Here is a 15,915-nt window from a genome sequence, read left to right on the forward strand (position 1 = left end):
GGCGCGGGCCGCGAGACGCTGTCCGGGGCCCGCCTCAGTCCCGAGGCGTTGCGACCGCGCGGTGCTTGTGGTTTTCTGCGTCTCACTCGCTCATCGGCCACCCTGGAAGGGGGTTCTCCTTGCCGGGACCGGGGACCCCCACTGCCCCTCATTCAGTTCCGTTTGCGCGTGCCTGGGAGGGCGCACACGCCGGGCTGGAATCCTAACCTCGCAGGCTGTGAGGCTTCGGGCACATTACCGAACCGCGCTGTGCCTCAGTTTCCCTTGTGTGTGTGTGAAACCGGGGTGGGGTTGCTAGAGAAGAAAATAAGCTAATACCCGCAAAGGATCTCTGGCACGTGCCAGGAGCATAGCCGGAGGTCGAGACACGGCACCTAAAGTTGTTTATTTCCTGCGCGACGCGGGAACGCCTGGCGAGCGCCCGGAGGGTGAAGCTCCGGGAACCGCGCCGCCGGGGCCCCGCAGGCGCACCTGAGCCCGGGGCGTGCCCCGCCCCTCACCCGGGCACGTGGGTCGGGGTCTGCGGGGCCAACCGCGGGCGGCCGGGGGAGGAGTCGGGGCGCACACTGCCGCGGCGCCGAGCACCCAGCCCCTTTGTCTCCCCCGCCCCCTCTTCCCCACTTCCTGCCCAGCTTTAAACTCGGGATCCGCGGCGCGGCGCGGACTTTGTAAACACGCGGCGCCTGCGGGGGTGGAGACTGTTTCTGTTGGGGCGCCCGGAGGAGGAGCGCACGCCCCTCCGCGCGGCTCGAGGCGGTGGCGACGCCCCCCTCCCCAGAGACAAGTCCGAGGCGGCGGGACAATGAGGCCACAGTCGGTGCTCCGGGGGGCTCGCCTGCTATGGAGGTAGGCTTGATGGCTGGAGAAGCCTAGGTAGATGGGGGGTCAGCCTCTCCACCCTTCGCTGGGGTGCCTCCAAGCTCAGGCTGGACGCCCGGGGTAGGGTCGGAAGAGGGTCGGTTAAGGGGGTCGCTGCGTCCTCATCACCTCCCCATTGTCCCCTAAAGCTTGGCTCACTTTTGCACGTAGGTGAAGAGCAGAGACGCCCCCAAAGCCCTGAGCCCTGTCCCCACAGCCCCTCTCCCAGCTGACCCAGAAGCCCAGTGGCCTCACTGGGTTGTCGTCGTTCTTCATACCTCAGAGATAGCAATGGGAGGTGAGTAGGAAGGCAGAACCGATGTGGGCAGAAGGATTAGGTCAGAGGAACCGACTGGAAGAAGGGACGCCTCGGTGTCCCCGTGGTGTCTGATGTGCACACAAGCCTCTTCTGCATCTTTTAATGTACTGCCAAGAAGAGTAACTGAAGAAATTGGTTGTTGTTACTAAGGGAGCATAATGATTTCATCTGCAAACATTGAGCACCTACTATGTGTCTGGGATTTATGGGATGCTGAGGGTACGATGATGTTATTCAACTACCACTGGTGTGGGTCACAGAAAACAACAGACGTAAAGCACCAAGTTGGGCTGGCGAGGAAGACTCAGGAGAGAAGAGGACTTTGGAGTTGGATTCTAGGTGATGGATAGTCACCAGGCAGAGAAGTGGTAGGAAGTCTTTGGGGGCCACTTGTTCATTCTGCAGAGCTGTACTGAACCCTGACTGCGGGGTTGGCATTGGAATACACTGAGGACCCAGAACGCGTTCCTGCTCTCTTTAACCTACTATCTAGGCATGAAGAAGAGGGGGGGAATGAGCAGGATAAATTCAGGGAAAGGCAAGTTTCTGGGCTGGTCCCTAAGAATCCAAAAATTCACAGCTGTATGCAGCTGGGAGTCCACTTGAGGGTTATGTGACCATCCACACAATGTTGGGGTATCCATTCCTCATCCTTGGGCCTTAGGACTGTTTCCACTGTTTTCTCAATGCCACCCTCCTCGGTTCTCTTGGGGACCAGACATAGGTGAAGACAACTAGATCTCTCATTGTGTTCCTGCAGATTCTTCTGCTTTTTCAATTCCTCAGCTCCTTGGAGAGATGACTGATACAACATTAGATGAATTTATTCACCATCCATTAGCTATGGCTGTATCTCCTGCACAGGCTAGATGTTGGGGACATAAACAAGTCAGAGCTTCTACTCTGCCTGGAATTTCCAATCAAAGGTATCTCTGAGAATTCCAGCAAGATCCTATATCCTTGAGGCCATGACTACCTTGGTCTTTAGTGCTTCCTCTTTTTTCCTTCCTTCCCTCAAGGGTTCAGAATACCAGCTAATGCTTATATAGTACTGTCAGGCACTGTTCTAAATGTTTGGGGTATAGTGTCTCATTTAACCTCCCTAAGTGGGGCACCTGAGTAGCTCAGTCAGTTAAGCTTCTGCCTTTGGCTCAGGTCATGATCCCAGAGTCCTAGGATTGAACCCCACATCTGGCTCCCTGTTCCATGCGGAACCTATTTCTCCCTCTCCCTCTGCCTGCTGCTCCCTCTGCTTGTGCTCTCTCCCTGTCAAATAAATAAATAATATCTTAAATAAATAAATAAAGTCTAAAAAAAAAAACCTTCCCTAAGTCCTATGAGGTCAGCACTAGGATCATCTCCATTGTATAGACGGGAAAACCTAGGCACAGAGGCGTTAAGTTATTTTTCTAAAGACTACACCAGAAATAAATGGCAGAGCTGAGATTGAAACCCAGGGCACTTGACCTGGGAGGCCCTGTTCTTGATCACTAGACTACCCTGCTTCCCTGGTTGACCATGTAGAATGTCCACTTGAGCTAGGGACTTAGGAGTTTCCAAATGGTCCTGTATCTTGGGTAGTAGAGAGGAGAGAAACCTTTTAGCCGAGTGTGGGTGCTGGTAACGGTTTACATGGAGCCTCAACAGGTCTTGAGTAAGCTTGTAGGGACTGCACTGAGTTATATCCTTCCCTTGAGGCTGTGTGTGTATTAGTGTGTTTTCTTGAATAAGCCTCACTCATCAAGAGGAACAAACTAAGGTTCGATGCAAGAAAGAAGGCAACATGGTTGTAATGTGCCAGAATCTGGGAATGTGCGAGACTAAGACACCTCATTTGGTGGGAATCTTTAGGAATAGCAGAGACTCTCATATTTTAGATTCCAAGAGAAACAGTCCAACCTGGTAGCTGAGTAAGGAAGATGGTGCAGTAGTGGAAACCATCTTAAGATGTTCACCTCTCTTGTTGCCCACAGCCGCTGCATCCCAAAGCTGCATGTGTGTCTCTGACTCCATCCCTCCAGGCAGTCTGGGCCCTTGCCCCTGATGTGAGCCAAGCCACAGGGCAGAGATTCCCGGGATTCCAGCCACTTTTCCATTACCTTTCTGAAATTCTAGGTTTTTTCACAAGAGTCCTCTGCACAGATCTGGGGAGGCCTGAAGTGGTCCCCCTCTGCCTGCGGTCAAATCACCTCCATGCATCTGTCTTTGAGAGAGAGGCATAGGTTGGGGGAGGGATGGGTGTTGATGCTGGCAGTTGAGGGTTTAGAGGGTGGCCACACCAAGATAACAGGTAAGCCTGTTGTGAAATTCTGAACTAAATAGACCTCCAGGCCACCTTTCTGCCACGCATACTTTCCTCCCTTGTCATAGGGTGGGGTGGGGTGGAACCCTTGGCTTGCCCCAGCCCCCTGCCCCAGGCGTTTTCTTGGCTGGGGAGAACAGGTTGTGCTCTTGAGAAACCACAAGAGGAAGTTTAGGGAGGGCTGGGGGTGGGGAAAGTTCTGGGGTGCCTGCCAAGTTTCCCTTTCTCCGTTCTGCAGGAGGTATGTTTATTTTGGTGTGTTTTTCTTACCCTCAAAGACATTTAAATTTTAAACCCTCTGAGTTTCAAAGAGCTGTCAAGACCTGCCCCATTACAGTGATGGGGGTGGGGGTGGGGAGGGTGGCCTGGCTGTACCCAGACACCACTGGAAACGAGACCAGAGCTAGGTACCCCTTTGTTGGATTTCACCTGGCATTCACACTGCTTGGGAAAGGCCAGTTAACTCCAGAAGGTCTTCTTTTCTCCTCTCTCTTCCTCAAAGCACCCCCTCTTGCTTGAAACTCAGAAGAATGTGCTTAGAATGGTCACTTAGGAGCTGAATGATGCTGCCAGCAGCTGTCCTAAGTGTTTCACTTGCCTTATCTCATCTGATACTCACAATGCCCGGTTGTGAATACCCCCATCCCCAATTTACAGATAAGGAAACTGAAACCCAGAAAGGCTAATAAACTTACCCAAAGTCACACAGCTAGTAAGTGGCAGAGCCCAGATTTGAACACTGGTGAATTTGACTTCAGAGCCTGTGCTCTTGACATTTAAATTAGTCCCCAAATCAGAACATTAACATATATCAGGCCCAAACAGTATTATATCATATTAGATCCTGAAGAGTAGGAGGTTGAGATCCAAAGATATTTTTAAAATGATGTTGCTAGGGTTGGGGTGGCTTACGTAGAGAATTGGAAAGGATTCCTTGGAACTTAATATATTAGAAAAGGATCTAGTGGAGAAAAGAAGCAGTGGGTGAACAAGGGGCGTCAAACTCCAAACGGTTGAAGCAAATGGGGAGAAGATTTAGGAAGGATATAATAGCTGTGTTCAAATGTTTGGAAGGTTGCCTTTGGAAGCCCACACGAAGTGGGCCAGATAGGAGGCCAGGGGACAGACTGGTGGGGGCAGATCTCCGAAATAGCATGAGAACTTTTTTTTTTTTTTTTTTTTTTAATTTTTATACATGAGAACTTTCTAACAGTTGCCTAATCCCCGTCTGAAGAAGCGAATTCTTCGTCTAAGGGAGTCTAGAGCACATGCTTAGGAGGGGCTTCTGCTCGTTGAAAGACCTCAAAGCCCCTTCCACCTCTAAATCCTAAACCGTCCCATGTGATTATTCACCTGTTTCCCCTTTCCGGGTCATCCCATTGCTCCTTGTGCTCCCCGGGCCCATGGCGATCCTCGTCTGTCCACCAGGTGGGGCTGTTGCCCAGTGTGTTGCCCCGGGACTGCAGGATTGGGTGGAGAGCACCATCTGGTCGTTCAGCTGCCAGCCGGTTTCATGGGGCCCCTGCCCCACCCATCCCCAGCTATCTACACCAGAGCCCAGGGAGCCACTTTTGACCAAGTACAACCGCCATAAAATGATCTCTTAGGTCCCAGACCCTGGGGCCCCTCCTTCCCGCTGGGGCCCCTCCCACCCACACCCTCTTTTCCCCATCCCTGACCTTCCTTTGCCCTTGAGACAGAAGGCGGGGTGTGTTGGGAGCAGAGGGCCAGGCCAGCAGCCCTTGTAGGCATGGCCTTTCGTACCCTTCGAAGGCATGACACATAATACCGTGTCATCGCCATTGAGGGCCCTCAAAACCTGCAGCTCCTTTGCCCTCAGTGGGCACTTCTCCTACCCTGGTTGAAGTTCCCCCAAGACAGCCACTCCTGAGGTGAGACAGCAGAGGCCCAAGCATTGTTTCGGAGTGAGGGGTAGGAGAGGGGTTGCTTGGTGCCCCATCAAGACCCTTAGAAGGGTGTGGAGCCTGGGTGGCTCAGTGGTTGAGCATCTGCCTTCGGCTCAGGTCATGATCCCAGGGTTCTGGGATTGCATCCCACATCGGGCTCCCCGCAGGGAGCCTGCTTCTCCCTCTGCCTATGTCTCTGCCTCTCTCTGTGTATCTCTCATGAATAAATAAATAAAATCTTTAAAAAAAGAAGTGTGAGGAGCTGCAGTGGCCCCACCATGGACGGGCAAGGCCCAACAAGAGCAGGAAGAGAGGGTGCGGTTACAAGCCAGACCACCAGAGGGCGCCCTGGAAGGCAGGCCGGAGAAAGCGGCCCTAACTAGTAGTGTTCCAGACATTTCCTAACTCGTGTTTACTTCTTCTTTTTTTTTTTTCTTTTAAGATTTTATTTATTCATGAGAGACACGGAGAGAGAGAGAGGCTGAGACACAGGCAGAGGGAGAAGCAGGCTCCGTGCAGGGAGCCGACATGGGACTCCATCCCAGATCTCCAGGATCAGGCCCTGGGCTCAAGGCGGCCCTATACCGCAGAGCCACCCGGGCTGCCCTGTGTATTTACTTCTAACACTAAGGCAGGGTGCCCATTTTACAGATGAGCAAACCAAAGCACCAAGGGTTAAGCAGCTAGCTTCCTTTCACACAGCTGGTCAGTGAGCTGGAAGTCGGACTTGGCTGTTTGGCTGTAGAGTCTGCACATAAAACCACTAATTCATGCTTTCTCTCATGGAGTGGTCAAGAGAGCCGATGCCCAGTAGACAAACCACTCTGGTTTGAGTCCTAGCTTGGTTCCTTCCTGCTTGTGTGAAACTGAGTTTCCTCATCTGTCAAGTGGGTGTTAGTAGTCCCTACCTCACTGGGTCATTGTGGAGATTAGTCAGGGCCGATCTTCCTTGAATGCTTACTGTAAAACAAGTGTTATCTTTTCTGTCCTCACAGCATTCTCGCAAGGGAGGCACTGTTGTTATGTCTTCACAGACAAGGACACCAAGGCACAAAGTGGTTACACAGAGGAAGGGGCTGAGGCTTCAGAGTCCACCCTTTGTACGAGGTGCATGAGATTCATGCACACAAAGCCCTGCCAAGTGCCAAACGGGTCATGAGTCCTTAGAAGCAGTGCCTCCACTGTCCTGTCATGGTCCTAACCGTCTTCCAGCCAGAGCTGCTTGGAGTGGGCACAGGGGCCTTCCCCGAACCAAGAGGCAACCCTGGTTTCTTTCCTTACCATCCTACCTATGACCCCGTTTCGTCCTTTTGTCTAAAATAAATACCAGCCCATGAGTTCTGGCCTGTGGTCAGACAGTTGGACAAAATACTTGAAATTGGGACTGTCCCAGAAACTCCCAGTTCGGGCCCCAGCTTCGAGTGCTCCAACTCGCCCTCCCTCCTGTCCTCTGTTCTCTTCCCTCCAGGCTGCTCCTCCTGCCCTTCCCCTGGGGGCCCTGAGTTCTGGGAAAGGAAGCAGGAGCAGGGCCTCACATGCAGACCTCGGCCTCCAGCTTAGGCTCCAGCTGGAAGTATTGGAGGCTCTGGGGGGGTGGGGCCGGTCGGGGCGGGGAGGATGGGGGCACAGAGGGCCCTGGGCTGCTTGTCCCCAGGAAGGCATCTATCCTTCCAACACTCTTTCCTAAGCTTACTCCTGGGGGCTGAGGAATCCAGTCTGGATAAGACCCAGGGGAGAGTTTATTCCTCTCTAGCAAGTGGCTGTCACAGGCTGATTTGGGATTATGAAGGGGAGGGAGGCTTGCTTCCTCCCAACACCAGGCCCCCGAGAGTCAAGTCTGTGTTTCCCCTTCCTTCCAGCTCCATTCCCTTTTCTTTAAACAGTATCTATTGCAGAACCACAGACTTGGAGGCTGTTCACATGTGCAATCTATTTTCATCACAGTGAGAGAGGATCTTGGGGTTATAGACTCTCAGATGGACTGGGGAGCTGAGCATAGGCCAGGGTGTGGAACATTCTAGTTTTTCCCAAGCCCTCTCCCTTTTTCCCTCCAGTCATCTGGTACCTGCTGGTTCTGGAGGCAGCCTCTGTCTTTTCTTGGAATTTACTTGAATCCACCTCTAGGACCAGGCTGAATTTTTCTCTCGGATCTCTGTGTCTCCAAGAAAATAGTCTTTTTTGGCTTAGGACCAGCCTCTTGGGTTCTAACTCAAAAAACCCCTCTCTTTACTACCCCTGGATGTGAGCTTAAGGCCTCCTGGGTCATCCTCAGAAAGTCCTGCTTCTTCCCTGCCTTTCCTCTGACACAGCTTCTGGGAGTCATTTTTGGCATTCCTTTTGGGAATCTTGTGTGGATTTCTCTGAACCCTCATTTCTTCCCAGGCACATGGCAGTAAACATGTTGGAGATTGTGATAGCATATCTTTGCACAATAGTTCCATAGCCAGGCGCTGTTGTGAGTGCCTCCGTACAGTATGCACCATTTGCAGATAAGTTTATAATAAATATACATGTTTTTAACTCATTTCTCCTCTGTTCTTCCCAAGAATCCTACAAGGTTCCTTTATTTTACTGGTGAAGAAACTGAGGCACATAGATTAAATAACTTGCCCAAGGTCATATTGCTAGTCAGTCCTGAGAGCCTGGGGGCTGAAAGAGCTCTGACCTGAGTCAGACTTTTCCTGCATGTTGTGTATGCTTGTGCGTGTGTGTGCCCACCCACCAGGGGGAGTGTGAGATGCCCCCAGGTTCTGTTGATGCACTGTCCTAAATACAGCATTGAGACACATAGAGCAGGCTGGTAGATCCCCAAACTGCCTCTGTGTGTGATGGTGAATCTGTGTGTGTGCACGTCTGTGAGGAGTGATGATGGTGTGGGTACAACTGCTCCAGGAAAGCCCAGAGCCGCCTCCATCCCTCCACACTCCTAGTGGGAGCTTCAGGGTTGTCTCCTATGCCAAGCATGGAAGGGAGGTAGCCAGGATGGCCCAGCCCTGCCCCAGCAGGCAGGTCAGGTGTCATGCAAGACCCAGGAAGCAGGAGTAGGAGGTGGTGATATGAGCTCTGCTAGGTGGGGCTGGGGCCCTGACCTATCTCGGGAGCCCTGGATGAATCAGCCAGACCACAGCCGCCCCATTTGCGGTGATGGTACACACAAGTTTTTCCTCCAGCCCTTCAAGTCCTTTTCTTTTCCTTTCTCTCCCCCAGACTCAGGCTTTAGTAGGGTTGCAGTGGCTGAGGGTGCATCTCTGGAGTTGGCAGTTAAGCAGAGTCCTAACACTGGACCTGCACACTTCACCCAAGATACCCTATCCAGAAAGAAGGAGCAGCCCTGGCCCAGGAAGCATGCCACACACCTTGTCCGGAGGACAGGGCTGCATAGGTCTGGGATCCTGGGCTCACTCACCTGGTGTATTCCTCCAACAACATCTGTAAGGCACAGAGGTCTTGTCCATTGCTCATTTACAGCAGAGTCACATTTTCTGCAGTGCTGGGTTCAAGATCAGTGGAGAAACAAAATCCGTCTCAGAATCACTCTAAGTTTACTTATTAAATTGCTCATAGAACATAAGATGCATAGTTTGAGCTTTCTCCCCCATTTCAGAGAACCTCCAAGATGGCCCGTTGTCATCGGAACAGATGGCCAAGTCCTTGGTTAAACATGATGTTTGTGCTGGACTTAAGGGACCACACTGTATAAATAATATCTAAGTTTCTGTGGTTGATTAGTGTCTCCTCCAGTGAATATAATTGAGTTTGTGATAGTTAAATGGGCACATTTAGGAATTCAATATGCATTCTCTCATGGGCTCTCGTGGGCTCCCTGGGCCAGAGGAAGGGTTTGAGTGGCAGGGCTGGGGGAATCTGGGGGAAGGTGCACTTGCTTTTGGGTGGATTAACCAGGAATTTCTTATCAAAGATGCCATTTGAGAAAAGAGAAGTGGACTTAAGGAGAAATTATTCAGGAGCAATTTTATTTTATTTTCAAAAATTTGTTTTTAGTAATATCTACACCTAACATTGGACTTGAACCCATGACCCCAAGTTTAAGAGTTGCTGAGCCAGCCAGGTGCCCCAGGAGCAATTTTATTTTATTATTTTTTAACATCTATTTAAAAATTTTAATTTATTTATTCATGGGGCGGGGGGTGGGGGGCAGAGGGAGAAGCAGGGTCCATGCAGGAAGCCTGATGTGGGAGTCGATCCTGGGACTTCCTGGGCTGAAGGCAGGCACTAAACCGCTGAGCCACTCAGGGATCCCCTGAGCAAATTTTTTTTTCCTGAGCAATTTTAAATGGTGATAGCTTTTATATATTTTTTTTTACTTTTCTGAACACCTGAGTTTTCATTTTTTGTTTTTACTGAAAACTGCACTGTAGAAATCGGTTTTCGATTCCTATTTCTATGACATTAGACTTATTCTTTATATCATTATTGCTTCTAAAATAATTAGTGGCTATTTCTATAATTATTATTTTTATAACAATAATTATTTTTAATATACTACTTCATGTTTTTTTAATGGCTTAAAAACTCCAAGGGTGCCTGGGTGGCTCAATCAGCTGAGCATCTGACCCTTAGTTTCAGCTCAGGTCATGATCTCAGGGTTATGGGATCAAGCCCTGAATCCAGCTCTGTGCTCAGCGGGGAGTCTGCTTGGGATTTTCTATCTCCTTCTGCCTCTCCCATTGCTGCCCCACCTTCTCTTTCTCTCTAAATAAATAAATAAATAAAATATTAAAACACACAAACACACACACACACACACACACACACACACACATACACACAGAAGCATACACAGACACACCTCTAGCAAGACACCAGGGCAGAGAAGTTAAGACATGAGTGAAGGAAAACGGCTAGGGTATTCCACCCTTAAAAAATTATTGTGGATCGGGGATCCCTGGGTGGCTCAGCGGTTTAGCGCGCCTGCCTTTGGCCCAGGGCGCGATCCTGAAGTCCCGGGATCGAGTCCCATGTCAGGCTCCCTGCATGGAACCTGCTTCTCCCTCTGCCTGTGTCTCTGCCTCTCTATGTCTATCGTGAATAGATAAATAAAATCTTAAAAAAAAAAATTATTGTGGATCCCAACGAGTTTTTGTCTTTGAAGGTTGTGACTATTGACATTTAACTTTTAATTTATTTTATTCTCATTTTTTTTAGAGATTTATTTATTCATGAGAGACATGAATTCATGTCTTTATTCATGTATTCATGAGAGACACAGAGAGAGGGGCAGAGACACAGGCAGAGGGAGAAGCAGGCTCCTTTCGGGGAGCTAAAGGCAGATGCTCAACCACTGAGACACCCAGGCGCCCCATCTAACTTTAATTTTTTTAAAAGATTTTTGATTTATTTGTTCATGAGATACATGCAGAGAGAGAGGTAGAGACACAGGCGGAGGGAGAAGCAGGCTCCCTGCAGGGACCCTGACGCAGGACTCGATCCCAGGTCTCCAGGACCACACCCTGGGCTGAAGGCGGCACTAAACCACTGAGCCACCTGGGCTGCCCTAACTTCTAATTTTAAATGCAAAATTTAAAGAATATGAATCTCTTTAGAGGAACTGTAAAAAAAAAGTATTGTGTGTTAACATAGCATCGTATTTTTTATAAAATAATAACTATTATTAAATGTTTAAAAAATGATCAAAAAGTAGTGAGCACTGTGGCTTTGTTTTACATTTTTTACAAATCTCTTTAATGCCTGGCTTAGTAGAAGACAGCTAGATTATCATGTCTGTTTCTGCTTTAATCTATTGCAGGGTGTTGTTTGGGTTGATGTACATGAAGAAAATCTGGCCTCAGACAGATACGTAGTTGGAAAGGAAGAACTTATGGACTGGTTTAAAACCTGTGGCCTTGGGACACCTAGGCGGCTCAGTGATTGCCTTTGGCTCAGGCCATGATCCCGATGTCCTGGGATTGAGTCCCGTGTCTGGCTCCTGCAGGGAGCCTGCTTCTCCCTCTGCCTGTGTCTCTGCCTCTCTCTCTGTGTCTCTCATGAAAAAATAAATAAAATCTTTAAAACAAAACAAAACCTGTGGCCCTAGTAGAACATAGAGCAATAGTGAAGAAGCCAAATCAACAGCGTTGGGTTGGGGAATTTGGACTTTTTTTGGTAGGTAATAGGGGGCCACTGAAAGCTTTTGAGCATGGAAGTGCCATGATCAGATTGTTTCAAGATAACTTCTAGGGCAGCAGTAGAACAGAGCTGGCAAGAGAAAGTCTACACAAAATCTAACAAGGATTGAAACTAGGGTGAGGCCAATGGAAATGGAAACAAGGGGGGTGATTTGGCAAAATATTTTGAAGGTAAAAGCAGCAGAACTTAGTAATTATTTGGTAGGAAGGTATGAATAATCATCTGCCCTGTGAAATTGCTCTGCCCTTCCCCCGCCAGGCACCTGGCATACTTCTAAGATGAGGTATGTTATAGTTTGCTGCTTACGTGCCTCCTTCTCTCCGACTAGGCTACAGTGGGTGCCCACGGTAAGTGAATGTATGAGAGTAGTCGGGACCACCCCAGAATGTTTCAGCCTGTGTGGCTAGTAGCATAGTGGTGCCCTTAAAGAGAAATTTAAAGACCAAGAGGGAAAGACATCCATTACTGTTAAGCATCACTAAGTAAAGGGTAAGAGGAGACACCAAGCTATGAAGAGAGAGAAAATAGTGGGTGGACCCTTGAAATATACCACGCTGTTGGCAAGGGAGTATGCTTTCCTGGGTTCTAAAGATGTGGGGAGAAATATAAAAACATCTAGGAGAGATTGCTCCATTCTTTGTTCTCAAGTAACCCAAGTTCAATAAGGGCAATGTTTTTCAAACCTAGAAATGTTTCATTTTAACCCATTTTATATCCACACATACAAGCACACATGGATATGTATATAAAACAAATAAGTTGCATTAAGCAGTACTTACCCTACTCTAGATATGTACTTTCAAGATTTTATTCTGTTGTTTAATTTTTTTTTTAAAATGCTGGTTGTGATTAGCTTCAAGACTTCATGATCCAGTAAAGTGTCCTGACTTGCAATTGGAAAAACATGAAGTGGGCGAGGTATCCCTTAGTATTCTCAAAGTTCTGTAAGCAACAGAAATAGATTGTCCAGTATGAGGCAAAAGGAATTTATTAGAAGAAGGCTGGGAACTCAGACTTGCCAAACAAGCTGGAAGACTAGGTTTGGGAATGGACAGAAACTGATAAAGTGCCTGAGGGCTGGGCAGAGGGCCCTGCAGGAAGATGCCAGCAACTGAGCGGTCACCAATGCCTGGCCAGGCAGGGTGGGAATGGATGGGCCAGCCCCTCTGGTGTCTGGTGCAGGTAGGCAGGCTGGCTCCTGGATTTGTGCTAGGGAAGAGGAAATGCCCCCAAAAGGAAGCGGTAGTGCTGTAGGAAAGAAGACTGGATACTTGACAGCCACAGGAGTCTACAAAAGGTGTCATGGCTTGTTCACAAAAAAGAGGTCTGTGGGGCACCTACGTGGCTCAGTCCGTTAAGGGTGTGCCTTTGGCTCAGGTCATGATTCCCGAGTCCTGGGATCAAGTCCTGCATCAGGCCCCTTGCTCAGCTGGGAGTCTCCTTCTCCCTCTGCTCTTCCCTGCCACTCATGTGTGCGTGTGCTCTCACTCTCTCTCTCTCTCTCAAATAAATAAAATCTTAAAAAAAGAAAAAAAGTCTAACAGTGAGTATGTCCTTGCACAATAGTGGACCTAAATGGGCATCTTCTTACCCTGCTGGTGGCCTTGTCACATGGTAAACTCTCCCTTCAGAAAGCAGTTTGCCTCACAATAGAGCATGATTAAGCAAAGTCTGGTGTATCTATTAAAGAGAATATTAGATAGCCATTAAAAATAGCTTGCACACTCAATCACAAGGGTGCCTGGGTAGCTCAGTCAATTAAGCACCTGATTCTTGATTTTAGCTCAGGTCATGATTTCAGGATTGTGAGATCCAGCCCCATGTTGTGCTCTGTGCTCAGCATGGAATCTGCTTAAGTTTTTCTCTCATTTTCCCTCTGCCTCTCTCCATGTGTGCACGCACATACTCTCTCTCTCTAAAATAAATAAATCTTTTTTTAAAAAAGTCAATTGCAAAAACATGTAATACCACAAAAACTTATACAGTAATGTTGAGGAAAACAGGATGTAAAATTCTACATATGATATATCGCAACTATATATTTTACACACACACAGAAGAGACTGGAAGAAAATATACTAAAGTGTTAGCACTGGTAGTTTTTAGGGGCAGTAGAACTGTGTGTGTTTTTTTTCCCCCTACTTTTCCCCTTTTTTTCCAAATGTTCTGGTTCTGTAATAACATGAACAATGTTATGGTCATGAGTCGTGTTTCCATAAGTATATACAAAATCAGTCTTACTGGGCTCTTGGGTGGCTCAATTGGTAAAGCGTCTGCCTTTGGCTCAGGTCATGACCCCTGGGGCCTGGGATCAAGCCCCGAATCAGGCTCTGTGAAGAGCCTGTTTCTCCCTCTTCCCCCTGCTTCTGCACGTTCTCTCTCTCTCTCTCTCTCTCAAATTAATAAATAAAATCTCTTTTAAAAAATCAGTCTTATTTTTGTAGTATCTCCTTAGAGCCAGTAGATGCCAAGTATAGAGTTGGTATGAGGAATATGGTGTGACAACCCAGGGGAGATCCTGGTGAGGCCTGGGGAATGACCGCTGCCTCATGTTCCGACTAAAGCAGCCTTATCTGCTGACCCTTTGAGTCCAATAATACTGAAATACCGAGGCAACTCTGGGGTGGCTAACTCAAGTCGTCATGGCAGTTGTGGGAGGATCTTAACATTAGATGACACATTTTCAAGCTCCAGTTACCCGTGGATGGGCACAGAGTGAAGTGTGGGGCTGGCATTTCCTTGGGGGGGGGGGGCCTGATTTTTCCTTGTCCGTCTGAGCAGCTTGGAGCAGTGGGAACCTAAGGTAGTGAGCACAAGGAGCAGGACTGTATCCCACAAGATCTGCCTTCCCCAGCTCAGCAACAGAGAAGGAGGTGGAGTCTGGATTGAGCCCTAAGATAAGGAATATGCAACAGCTGTGCCCCCAGGAGAATGAACTCCACATTCCATTCTCTGATCCCACCCCCAATTCCCACTTCTCCCAAGTGCCTTCCCCCACCCCACCCCCATGCGTGCACACTCAGCATCCCCATCAGCTAGAAGGGCCTCCCCTCAGCCTTGGCTTAGCTCCCTTAGAACCTTCCCACACCCGCACCCCCCTACCAGAAGCTGTTCTCCAGCTGTCTGGAAGGGAGTGAGTATTCAGGACAGGTGGCCGGAGGCGGATGCAGAGGGGCCTCATCCAGGGCCCAGCCCCACCTGCCAGACTCAGCCACCCTCAGACTCACACGTGGGCCCAGGAACAGAAGAGAACTGGGCTTTGGTGGTGAGCCTGGGGAAGCTGAGGCAGGATCTGGGGCCATGTGGGGTGGATGGGGAGGAGGGTGTGCAGTGGTCCTAATGGCCAGTCTGTAAACATCTGGTCAGCCCTCACTGTGCTGGGTCCTCCCCTCTGGGGTCTCAGATCCAGAAGGGGAGATGGTCAGCAGGTATAAGATGTGCCTCCCTTCCGTGGGTTATGGCAGCTCCAGGAGGTCATTTCTTAGCATCATGTTAGGGGAGCCCCCAGCTCTCAGGAGCCCCCATGTCTCTTGAGAGTTGCAAGTCCCTGCCTCAGACACCCCAGACTACTTTCCAAACATGCCAGCCTGGGATTTTAAATCAAGAAGATAGAAGGAGCAGATATTTTCCATTTCCTGGGGCTGGGCCACTTAGAGTAGTAATTAACACATTCCTTTATGTCACTCCTGTACCAGTCCCCGCCTGAACAGCAGGACTCAGCCGGACCCGGACACTGAGGGGCTTCAGGGCAGCACTGGTTCCCATCACATAGGACTTTTACAGCCCACACATGTAGAGATTCTGGACATAACTCCCGTGCTCCTGAGTTTGATCATGACCTGGGCATATAGCGTATCAAAGCCAGGGACATGGGCGGGTGTTGGCACTGAGGTATGTTGGGCATCTTCACCCTTGGTGGGCGGATGGTGGCAAGAGGAAGGTAATGGTGGGCTCCAGAGGCTGCCTGTTGGCCTGGCTGTCTGAGGAGAGGGCACTCTCATCTGCCCCAGCACCCAGCGAGAGTGTGTACGGGAGCCTCACTACCCTCTCACTCTAACCGCTGGCAACCTGGCAGGGTTGTTCATCACTGTACTTCAATGTCTCTCCTGGGTCCCCAGGGCCCTCCAGTGCCCCCACATCTCCAGCAGACTGCTGAGCCCCTCCCGCTTTCACAGCCAGCAGACTCAGTAAGTACATGCTGTAATAGCCAGAACTGACTACATAATTAGCAGAGCCCCTTGTTCAAAAATTCTTAAGAGTTTTGGAGCGACTGACTGGCTCAGTTGGTAGAGCATGCGACTTGATCTTGGGGCAGTGAGTTTGAGCCCCACATAGAGCATAGAGCTTACTTTAAAAAAAAGTATTTAGGGGCACCTGGGTGA

The 15,915-nt window shown here is 49.4% G+C and overlaps 1 protein-coding gene across 3 annotated transcripts in view; it reads left to right on the forward strand.

Moving 5' to 3' along the window:
* CCND3 (cyclin D3) overlaps window positions 1–15,915 on the forward strand; it is a 96,271-nt gene that overhangs the window by 472 nt on the left and 79,884 nt on the right. The window contains exon 1 of one of the 3 annotated variants that reach the window (XM_041769605.1): window positions 617–846. The exons of 1 other annotated variant lie outside the window; for it this stretch is intronic. In XM_041769605.1, coding sequence (XP_041625539.1) covers window positions 841–846 — 6 coding nt within the window. In that variant the 5' untranslated portion in view covers window positions 617–840. Of the gene's footprint in view, window positions 1–616; window positions 847–15,915 lie in introns of those variants that run through there. One more of the 3 variants, XM_041769594.1, reaches the window with a different exon arrangement.

The sequence above is a fragment of the Vulpes lagopus genome, chromosome 1 (genome assembly GCF_018345385.1).
Source record: "Vulpes lagopus strain Blue_001 chromosome 1, ASM1834538v1, whole genome shotgun sequence".
Lineage (NCBI taxonomy): Eukaryota > Metazoa > Chordata > Mammalia > Carnivora > Canidae > Vulpes > Vulpes lagopus.